This window comes from Puntigrus tetrazona, chromosome 13, assembly GCF_018831695.1.
Source record: "Puntigrus tetrazona isolate hp1 chromosome 13, ASM1883169v1, whole genome shotgun sequence".
In the NCBI taxonomy this organism is placed as follows: domain Eukaryota; kingdom Metazoa; phylum Chordata; class Actinopteri; order Cypriniformes; family Cyprinidae; genus Puntigrus; species Puntigrus tetrazona.
Window position 1 is genome coordinate 23,242,962 of NC_056711.1, and position 12,232 is coordinate 23,255,193.

Below are 12,232 nucleotides of genomic sequence, written 5' to 3' on the forward strand. Positions count from 1 at the left end.
AAAGAGTGGACTGAGGCTGGAGTCAAGGCATCTAGAGCCACTACACACAGACAAATCCTACACATGGGCTAAAAATGCTGCATTTTTCATGACGATACAGCCATGTCCTCTTCTTCGTACAATTTTATGTTTATTGGAAATTCTTAATTATCGCCCTGATGATGGAAATTGTGTATTCCCTGGATGATGTGATGGATGACAAAGGGAATTTGGACCTTGCTTTCCCTCCTATTCATATTTCTGTGAAACTCTATACTTTTCTGTTTATCCATGGCTGGATAATTTCATGCTCTTAATCATCCTAGAATGCTCACAATTGTGAATATACTTCAGAGATATTTTACTCATAAGAATTTCTAGGGGTGCCAATAATTGTATTCAAAATTCATTTGATATAAACATTTATTTCACAATAATATTACCTCGTTTTGATTTTTATTTAATGAAAGGTTAGATATTGTAAACAAAAAACACACTTTTCACACACACACACACACACACACACACGCACGTTTGTTTCATTACATTAGTGAGGACATTGCATAGACTTCCATTGTTTTTATATCAGTTTAATGATATTTTCTATACTTAACTCAACCCCTATCCACTAAACCGACCCTTACACTATATTTGCATCAAAACATGTCTTGCCCGAGGCTTTTTAACTACTAAGGACCGATAAATTGCCCTCACTAGTGCAGTATTGTTGTATTATTTCACTATGTAAGTGAGGACATCCCAAACAAGTACACACAAATGTTAAAATGATTTGACCTAGATGACCTCGAAGCTAAGAGACAGGCTAAAAGTCACACTCCTTGTGAAGTGGGTGATGAAGGATCTGAAGGATCATGTACGTGACATGAGTAATTAATAACAAAACTTTCATTTTTGAGTGAACTATTCCTTTAAACAGAGGTTTAAACCCAGAAAAAGCAGAGCCCTCACGATATTGTTGACACGGACGTACAGATGATGTTGTTGCTTTGGCTATATCTGTCATCTGCATGTGTGTATGAAAGAAGTGGACTCGTGTTACATGCTGTTAATCAGGTGTGTGTGATAGTTCCAACAGAACGAGTAATGCAGGTTCAGATTTCTGCTTATCTTGTCCAGTCACTATGTGTATGTGTGTGTGTGTGTGTGTGTGTGTGTGTGTGTGAGAGAGAGAGAGAGAAACATTCTGCCATGCATGAGAGGAGGGCCGAGTCATCAGGTGTGGAGTTCGGGCGACTAAGAGTCTAATGAATGGAAATATGTGCCCTTTAATAGTTCAATTCTCTCATCCGAGTATTTGTGCTGTGGTGTGGATGAATATTTCATATGGGCTAGTGAAGGGTGTCAGGTGCTCACTCCCTTTCTCCCTCGATTTGCTTCCGAGCCCTGGGAGCGGTACATTCATCAGATGCTGACGAATGTTTTCGTGTCGCTGTGGTTACCAGGCCTTATGTCCCCTCCCTAGACTTGACTGTGTTCCTGAAACGTGACCTTGAAATGAGGCGTTGAATAACAAGCACCATGTTTAAGCAGTTCTTCAAGTGCTTTATTTCTTTTTATTGTTTTATAAAATCTGTTTAAATGATTCCTTTAGAACATTATATTTGGTCACGCTTTTTTTTAAAGTCCAATTTTCTATTAATAAACCATTAACCCTGACTTCGCCTCAATGCTTTGTCATGCAGAATATATCATGCAGAATATGCGCTGCATTGTTAACAATTGTTAACAATAGACATGCTGATAAGCAACTATGAAAATTGGTTACCTTATACTCAACCTTTTCTTCTTCTCTGCCTGCCTCATTTAAAATAATGCATTTATCCAAACCACTTGGTCTCAGGTGTTACGGTTACCTGAAACATTCAATTATAAACTTTCTTTGGTCGCCTTGCAAGCACTTCTGTTTCCTTAAGGAAACGTGCAATAAAGACCTCTCCGCAGACAAACTGCGCTCAAACTCTTTGTAGATCATTTCAGCCTTCTGCCGTTCACGCAAGATGCGTTCTTGCATGCCATCTGCACATTTTTTTTATTTGTAAAACTACAGTCGCATTGATCATTCACTGGTTTGTTCAAGTTCGTGCGTCTGAAAATTGGCACAGCGCAGAGACATTTTCCCATTAGTCAAGTCAGTAGACTGACCCCCTGAACTCTTGGCTGAATTCAAAGAGTGCGTAAAGCTGCGCGGTTAGCAGTGTTGCCAGATCTAAAGTAGTGTTGCATGCTTAAAGACAAATGTGACTCACTAATTAATTTTTAAGGCAGACATGTGTAACTTGAATGTGCAAGGTTTCCAGTGTGAATATCGCTTTTAAAGCAATAAACCAATCAGATGTATCTGAGAGCAGGATGAGTATATTTCCAAATAGACAAATGTAATAAGTGTTTTATAAGCAACAATGCACGGGAGTTATTATACTCATAAAGATGCCACTCTAAACACTCTTTTTTTTTTCTATGTTAGATTTATATAAGTTTAAGTGGGAAATGATTTCAATAAAATATTTTAATGAGTAAACCGGGAGTAGTATGTAATTTATTGCAGTGCCATCATCAAAATATATGCATGCGGAATTGCGATTTGTCTTCTTAAAGCATTTTGCATACTGAATTTTGGTGGTTCTTTTCTCTCTGATAGGCAGTTTTTGTGTAGTATCTCTCCCTTTATCTGTCAGAGTTTATAACGTGCACATTGTTTGTTTTTGTAATACTTTGAGACTATTCTGCTGCTTTACAAGCCCCGGTACTTCCTTAAGGAAATCTTTTGTACCGCTTCCTGCTGTTGTGTTCTATCTGAAAGGACGAGTGAGAGTACAGCTGTTTACTTTTGTTCTTTGAGCTAACCTCAAGTCAGCCCACATGCTTCAGATCTCAAGTCCCTGACTACTGGCTGTATACCTTCGGACTTAGTGTCAGCTAAATCTAACCCCTTGACATGACTGGATCACTCGGGCCCAGATTGTCCTGTTAAGAACAGAGCTTGTATTTGTTTTATCTGTTTGACATCTCTGTCAGAGTTCACCTGACTCATCTGTAATTCATGCAGACTCACTGATAAGACTCCTGAGGTGTTCTGACAAGAACCGGTTCAAATATGCGCCGATGATCTCCCATGGCAACAGAGAAGCGACTCCGAGAGAGTTGTAGGCAGAGAATCAGGGTGTCAGCCATGTTTTCCAGCAGGTCTTTAGAGGTCTGTCTCAGCAACAGGTGTAGAATTTAAAAAAAAAAAGGTCTCTTTTTTTAGCCTCAATCACGTGGCTCAAATCAACGAACTGCATAAGCCTTACAGCTGTTGAACGCACATGCTGTCTCCAAAACTATGGCCATCTGTATATTCAATTGGTTCTACTCTTGCACAGATTAAGTCTCAAGATAAGCAGAGGATTTTGTTTAGCAATCTCAATGTCACAAACAAGTAACATGACAGAATAAACTTGCCCATCTTAAGCTATACGAGCTAAAGTCATTTTTAAAGCTCTTTTGGGGTACAACAATTCCTTGCGAAACATTTAAGAAAATATTCTACCGTTAAATATATTGCAGTTAAAGTGAATGCAATAAAATTGACCAAATCCATCCAGCCATTTTTTTTTGTTATGAAATATTTGCTTATTTCAAAGATTCAGCTTTAATAGCTTATTAGAGATTTATTTAATAAGGTACTTGAGTGAAGATTGGAATAGGCTCTGTTTGTTTAAGCTCTTTACACTTTTCAAAAAGTATCAAATTGATGTAGATTGCCAAACAATTCAAAAGTACCTCAAAATTATTAGCTCTTAAAAGCTCTTGTAATATAACCTAGTTACCTAATCTTGCACCAAATCCCATAAACATTAAGACCACACACCTAAAAATAAAGATAGCAAAAGGTTGCCACAGTGATTCCATAAAAGAACCATTTCTTTCAGTAACATATGATTTTAATAAAAAACTGTTGATGCTATGATGCCACTGAGTACTATTGATTGAATAAGATACATTTTACAATTTCTGTTTGAAATGAAAAAGCAAAATTAAATGCCATAATCAGACTTATTTCTTTGTGCTTTTATTTATTGTGGCCATAAAAACAGTTAAAAAAAAAAAGCAGTAAACCACGCCTTAAGGGTGAGGAAGAAACCTTGAGAGGAGCCAAGGCTCAAAGGTAACACAAATCCCAGCAGACCGACCCTGTTCAAAGATAATAGTAAAGTATTTGATATATTTGAACATCAGTATTAGAATATAGGCAGTTGTTTGCGATTAACGTAAAATTGGTAATCAGTGACATGGTAGATTCATTAAGAAGATTCTTGAAGAAGTTGTTTATGCAAACAATAGTGCAATCCCAAAGTAAAAACCCATGTCATCTGTCATTGTGCAAACTAAATAAATGCCACTGGTTCAGATCAATGCTAAAATGGTGCTTTGTATTGACTGGTGATGTTTTGGAGTAGTTACGGCGTGTTTGCATTAGAGTCTTATATGTTGTGGACCAATCACTGGTCGAACGCTGGAATTTGTAGCAACAGTTTGCAGGGTGTGACCTACCGTGCAACCTTTGAACAGACAAAAACACGTGATTCGGAAGCCTCAGTTGTGTTTGGCTGCTTAGTGATCCTTTCGAGATCGGCAACAACTAGCCCTACGCAAGGCCTCGGAGGAGCATATGCATATGCCAGTAGATTGAATTTCAGTGTGCATTGTGTTATTGCTTTAAGTGGATTAGATGCCTTGACAGAGTATATTAAATGTGGTTTGCCATTTTCTCATGCTATAACTCCAAAGAACCGTTTGAAGGACAGACTAATAATAGAGACATAATTATATAATGCACAGGATGGATCAGTTGCCAAGAAGCGAGAATAAATGGCATAGTGACACAGTGGCACTATGGAACGTCAGGTAGCCTAGGAGATGATTTAAGACACGTTTTATTGTTTATTGAATTTATCAGTCAAGATGTAACTTTTTCTGAGTGTGAAGTACCCCGCGAAAGCCTGTTGCCGTAATATTTTTCTAATTGATCTGAACTTTACAGTTGCATTGGTGCAACCCAAGTCTGGTTAATAATGGCTGCGTCCGAAAGCCTAGACAGCTGACTTGCTGTCTTATCAGGCAATGACTTTGCAGGCAGCGTTTTTGCAAGGAGGCACCTCATGCTTTTGAATGAGGCAGCGTAACAGCTTAATGATCTACAACAAAACAGAATGTGTTTCGGTGATAACTAAAGAAATATTTAATTACTGTAACACCGATTTCTTGCTAGAAATAACATCTAAAGTGCAAAACGTCACAGAAATACAAATTTACACACAAACTGACCACCAAAGCAATTGCCGTCTTTATTTTAACCCAACCACGGAAAGGAACACGCGGGATTGTGAGATATCAAAGACGTCTTTGCTTTAAAATTAGATCAGAAGAAGGCAACTCTGGAAACAGGAAGTTAAGCAGAATTGTGGCTTTACGCCTTCTTATCCTGGAATGCTGCGTCTGAATATAGTAATATTAGGATAATGTTAGGGTTGTGTTGTTTATGTCTGACAAGGTGACCACCAAGTAATTGCTGGCTTATCTCCGCAGTGAACAGATGCGTAACTCTCTCAAATACACCATTTAGAGATTAGAACGTTAAATATTTAGTTTCGTGTTTTTATAATTCGAGTTAAATATAGACACATTAGGCCTATAAAGAGTTCAATGTTATTTATTCCTTCATAGAGAAAGAACGTTGAAGCGCGAGCGTCCCGCGCTCTCCGATTGGTCGAACTAGCCTTCTCTTCAAGTTGTCAAAACTACAGAATTGCGCGTCTTCTCATTGGACGAAAAGAGTTCCAAGCGGTGCCAGCAGGTAACCGCACGGCCAATCAAAACGCTCCTTTCATGTTGTCCTAGAGACCGTGGTATTTCAGTCTACGACTTCCTTATATTGACATTTCAGAGTGTGTTATGAGATATAACCGTCTAACTGTGTCAGAGTTTCACTCGTTAGAAATACAAGAGCTTTGCTTCGATCGCACAAGCACAGCAATCTCCTCGTGAAACATTTGGGTAGGAAATACGTGTCTGCGCGTTTGTGTGTAGTGTTGCGTGTGTGTGTATGAAATATTAGCCCAGCCCAGCAGCCCTTCCTATTTCCCCTCCCTTTCCTCCAACAGTCTCAGTCGGTTCGCCCGCAGCACTTGCGTTCTCTCGGCCGGGATTCACTCCAGAGATGGCTGCGAAAGTGTGTAGATCGGTCCTCCTCCTGTCCCGGAGCAGCGGAGCCGTAGCCTCTTCTGCTTTCCCCGCGTTCGGTGTCTCTTCACAGCGGCATCATCAGAGCACAAGAACGGTGAGTCCCCGGAATGGAAACCAACCGAGCATGGGTGCCGCTACCGCCGCCGCTGCTGGACAAGGGGAGGGTTGTGAAGGGAGAGATAAGGGGGCTGGGTCCTCTCTCTGGTAAGGGTTAGATAAAAACAGCCCGCCAAGGAAGTGTTTTGGGACGTTTCTGTCCGCATCGAATGTTTCCGTGCATTGCACAGTGATGATCAGCAGTGCTGCATCATTAACCAGTGCACTTTCAGTCGAGCTATACGAGGCGTCCCGTTTACCGGAGGCGTTTACACACGTACAGCCCGTGTCACGGCTTGACTCGTGGTATGCACATTACATTTGAACTTTGCATGTATGCCACAGAATCGCACGCGTGCAATCGGACGCGCTCGTGGCGCATGGGCTCCGTGCATTCTCTTCCAGGATAACCTTGAAAGCAACAGTGGTCTCAACTTTAACGCGGACTCCGAGGCACATCGCGCGCTCTCCCTGATTGATTACGTGGCATTGAACCGCTACAGCAATTTAAAGCACGCAAAGCGTGTTCTTTCAAGGTTTGCAGAACTGGACTGACTGTGTGTGATTCACTGCAGTGTCCGATTGTGTGTATGTGCATGAGAGAGAGAGAGAGAGAGATAGAGTGACGGTGCGGCAGGACTCTTGCGTTCACACAGGACGTTGCGTTCAAACGTTTTCAAGACGCGTTATAAAGTTGAACTGTTCTTAACTTGACGCGCCGTCTTAAAAACGCAACGCAACGTCCGACGCATGCGTACTCGGTACAACAAATAAAAAAAACAGCGCAGACCTAACGCAAGAATGCGTGACGCCCCCTGCTCGTATGAAGTACAGTCATTGTTGGCTAAAACGAAGTATACGCTCCCTCACGGGCATGCATGTCCTCTTCAGTTCTCCGTTTAATTATGTCACTCCTCTTTACTCACACACCCCTCCCTTCCTTTCTGCGGGTGTTTCCCGTTTCCAGCGGCAAGCCTGTGGGTTTTCCTTTGAGCAAACTCCAGTGCGCATTGCTCAATGGCGCTCCAGCATGTTTGGAAGCCCGTCAGCTGGAAAGAAAACACACTGGCCGGCCTTTAGACACCGTCGTGGATTTTGATTCGTTCAACCTTCATGATATGAGAAAAATTGAGGAGGAAGGAAAGGAGTTCCCTTTTGGCAGAGTACTGTGGCATTTCCATGAGGATATAGCTGTTTTTAAACTTAGCTTAATGGTTATGCAGTGATAGTCTTTGAAATAAACAAGTGGGCGGGATCATAGATAAGCATTTATGGATAGCATGGAAGTACAGTGATCCTTTTGATTATTATACATATCTATCTATCTATCTATCTATCTATCTATCTATCTATCTATCTATCTATCTATCTATCTTCTTACAAGCTTTGCACTTATTAACATGTTTTTGGACTACCATTTTGGTCCATAGTTGATTTGTTTTAACGCTGGATCATTGGAAAAATGCCACTGCGGCAGCATTTCTCCTCAAACAATATCGCATTGCTTCTTGTACGTTTCACAACACTTTTATAGCTAAAAGCGTGCGTAGTTTTATCTGAAACACGAATTTGATCGTGGATTTGGCCTAATTCTTTTACATTGCTCCTTATATGCAAAACGGAAACTAAATGTTCGGTGAATGATGCCAGGAGGTTAATTCTGTATTGATGTCGAACCAGTAGTGTTAAACAAAAAGTAAACGTGAGATAATATATAACATGTTATATGTTTGCGTATGCTCAACCACAGCATTTTCACTTGCTTCTGCAAACTATTTTAACGTGACTTGTGTTTCAGAGTGCTCCGCATCAAGTGCAGTGCTGTACCAGGTGACACGCTAAGCAATTTTACTATTTTGTAAAAAACCCATGAATCTGGATTATACGATACAAATTTAAAAAACGCGAAATATTCAATAAGCTAAAAATGTATTGAGGACATAACACGGTATTATGCGCTGAGCGGTGCATAATGATCTTTCTTAATTATACGAAATATAATTATGCGAAAACCGCAGCCGATTGTATTGGTATATTTTAAATTGCTTGATCTATAAATCTGGTAATCAAACAAAACTATGATAAATCACGGAATGTTCTCTGATTGTATCGTCTCTGATGTCTCCTTAGGACACCTCATGTTGATTTTATGGGTTTTCTTGCCAGAGTTATAGGTGACTTGGAATTGAAAGTCTGAACTCAAACTAGTATTTTGAGTACCTTTGAGATTGCAGCATGCAAATAAATCTGTTAGTTTACAGAACCGTACCCCTCAGATTGGCAGCGCATCTCACCAGCGGACTCTCGCATCCTTCTATGGATTAAGCAGTCCCAGTTTGATCATGAATCTTGCGTGTCTCTATTTATTTCTCTCTGGGCAGCAATGTTTGTGGCTCTGCTGGCGTTTATAGTGTTCCCCAGAACCAAGCATGCGTCGCCTCTCACGGTGCTTGGCGCAAACCCGTCCGGCTGAGACGCTGCAGTGACAGGTCCTTGACAGCAAGGCCATGCTTCCTTCATCTGTTCATCACATGCTAGCCGAGCACCAAGTCTCAAAGCACCGTTTCATCATAAACCTCCGAAGCACAGCTGTGAGGTGTTTAACGAATTGCTGCAGAAAGCCGTTTTCCCTAAGGACTATGCACTTCAGTAGAAATAACAAGGCTTTGAGTGTCTAAAAACACTTTGAACCTTAGCTGGACATGGCAGAACAACATCCTCTTGGATCACTAGCTGAAATGCCAGTCGTGGTGTCAGATATTTAGCCTGACTCTGCGTACAGGCTCCTGAGATGGATGCACTTAACTCTTGTTGGCTTGCTTTTGAATCTGTTCAATAAAAAGTCTCCTTTCTGAATGCGGACAAGTACAGAGACCGCTGAAGAACAAAGCAACATCGAAAGAAGTAGATAACCCTGCTGATCACCGCGGTCCGCTCCAGTAGCACATCTTTTTAATCCGGACAGTGGATTGAGTTTATTGAGTGGATTGAGCATATTCAGAGAGTGGACGAAACGGCTCCTTTTTGCATACCTTAGAGATGTTATAAGAAACATGCAGCATTAGTTTCCAGCCATATGGAAAATCAGAAGAACTTTTTCCGGTTATAATAGCTATTCATGCTCATTCAAAAGACGTCAGTTACTTGTGAGGTCTGTTATTGGTGTTTGGACTGATGATTACATACCAGCAATGGCTTCTTATTGATAAGCAATCGACTCAATTAAGTCTGTTTGCATAGACCGTAATCATAAAACACTAAAAACAACTAACTTCCTGAATGCATCGAAATATGTCAACTTTAAACATTTTTGGAAGATGTGACTATATAAAAAATGGATTGTGGTTGTATGTATAAATGTAATTTTAATGCAATACACATTTGAATGAAGTTATAACCCTTCCCAGTTTATCAATCCAATTTGGGTCTAAGTGGTCCGGTTAACTATTGTCATGACTGAGTGGGCGGTTTCAGTGATTTTGAAAGCAGGAACAAAAGAAAGTCGTCCGGAGAATGCAACTCTCCTTGTCCCAGCTGGAAACTCCAGAAACCCGTCTGCCTTTTTGACAGCCAGGGGCAAGATAGCAACCCAGAACTGAACCAGTTTCTGATAGTTCTTAATTATGTTTCAGGCTGTAGCATCTGCGTATCTGAAGCGACAAAATGTTTTAAGAGCTTCTTAACATGTGACATGTTCCTGTGGCTTTATATTTGTCTAATTTCTATGGTTTGTGGAACACTACTGTGTGTGTGTTCTGCCCGTCTCTACAGCTCCATAAAACATTCTCCTATCTGTTATAAGGAACTCTGTTATGCTTACAGATTGCTGTTGGCACACATCTATTTTTTACCTTGATAAAAGAGAGCACTGGTATGGTAGGAACGCTGACAGTCTTAAGGTGGATGATCGTATTGACAATATTAACAATTAGATTTTTACAATTTCATCCCCTTTACGGCATTTGTTGTCATTGTTGTGAAAAATGGACAAATTAACCCAAAAAGATGATTCTGTAATAATTTACCCACCGCGATGTTGTTCTGCCCGTGTATGATTTACTTTCTTATGTGGAACACAAAAATATGTCTCTTCGTTTCTGTAAAATAAAAGTTAATGGAGTCTGGTATTGTCATATGGATAAGAATATCTTCCCTTTTTGGGGCTTTTGCATTTCTCTACCTAAATGGTAGCATGAATAGTCAGTTATGCTTTTCTAATAAACAATTTATGGATGCTGATTAGACAGATTAGGGTCATTTTTAAGTACAGTCGTGTAAATGGACATAATAAGCCCCAAATTATGCAGTACTGTTCCTTTATGTCTAATAAAAAGATGATCCATTGGTGCAGTGTTCATGCTTATGCACCTAATTACGGATTGGTACAGTTGTGCCTTTAATCATTCTCAATCCTTAGGTGCAGTTTTGTAGTAGACTATTAGTATTGCATGCATATAGGTGTGTGCTCAGCATTGTGTACCTGTGTACCGTTCCCCACAGAAAGCATAAACACAGTATGTTTAAATAGAAGGATTCCAATTATTCATGTGGTTCATAAATAGAAGCATGAGCTAGATTTAATACAATGGAAGCGGACCGAACAGAATGTGGGAATCTTTAGTATTCATAAAACAGTAGATGAAAAGTATTCAGTACGGAACGTTGAACGTATTCGACCCATTCTTATGCACGGAAGACTTTTGACAAATGATATTAGTGCAGTTTTCCATTTGCATGCTGCTAAGCTAGCAGCACAGCGCTTCAATATGCATAACATTTCGCCAATTGTAGTCCATTTTAATTTGATGACCAATATTTTGGCATTGAATCAATAAAAAAAATAGAAAAAAAATGTTCTCGCTTGAGGTATTTTTGGTTGGTTTATACAATATAAAACATACAATATACAATATAAAATATCCAATGAATTCTACGAAAATATGGAGACTTCTTGGATCTGCCTGCTTCTTAAATGCTTCGTAGGCAGCTTACTAGGTTTTGGAACAGAGCCACCGATTCTGTTTCAGTTTATTTCAAATCACACAACTTATGGTAAATGTGAAGTTCAGCTTTAATTTAAGAAAGACCTTTTCACTGACCCCCCTCATATGCGATATTGTGCCTCACTTTAGGTCCATCTATACATAATCAGTTTAAGTATGTTAAAATTAGCCGGTTCTTGAGTGTGGAAAGGACAGGGGGGCGTATTTAACGTTCTGGGTGACAATATTGAAGGTTATTAGAGCTGCTTTTAGTATAAGTGCCCTTACATGAAAGCTCGACCTCCTCATTGCTATTGGCCAGCACACTGTGCTTTCCTATTGCCCGTAGGTGCAAGTCATGCTTAATGCAGGCAGTAATGGAGGCCCGTGTGAGTAATATGATGATGGATGAGGAGGCGGTTGGTTACCCCTCTGCTCTGATGTTTCCCCTAGATTCTCACACGATTACGAAACCTGGCCGTCCGATTGGTTGGTGAATATTGGACACACCGCAATGTCATTACTTTTGACAGGAAAACAAATCTTTCGGTTCGTTGAGGATCTGCATCAGCTAAATTAGGCTTTTAGACGAAGGTCATCTGAGTTTCTTTCGGATGGACGCAGCATGCTGACCGTCCGCTATAGGTTCGGTTAATGCGCTACTGGGTTGATAATTGTTTTTTAAGCGTTATACATATCTGTTTATAGGTTCACAGTGATGCATATTTCTAGTCGCTGAAGGTCATATTTCCGACCTGCGTGCCAGCAGTACATCCGCACCCCCTCTGCTTTTATCACTTCTGCACCTGCTTTAGCGTTCTTCTTTTTATATCCGGACATCGTTATTAACCCTCCTCTGCTTATTTTCATTATTCAGCTTCAGTTTAATTGCACAACAATAAATGAAATTTGATTTGTAGTAGTATATC

The 12,232-nt window shown here is 40.1% G+C and overlaps 1 protein-coding gene across 1 annotated transcript in view; it reads left to right on the top strand.

Moving 5' to 3' along the window:
* The first annotated feature begins 5,847 nt into the window (after positions 1 to 5,847).
* mcu (mitochondrial calcium uniporter) overlaps positions 5,848 to 12,232 on the top strand; it is a 59,487-nt gene continuing 53,102 nt past the window's right edge. The window contains exons 1-2 of the mRNA XM_043255106.1: positions 5,848 to 6,036; positions 6,144 to 6,319. Of these exons, the coding sequence (XP_043111041.1) occupies positions 6,200 to 6,319 (120 nt within the window). The 5' untranslated portion in view covers positions 5,848 to 6,036; positions 6,144 to 6,199. The remainder of the gene's footprint in view (positions 6,037 to 6,143; positions 6,320 to 12,232) is intronic.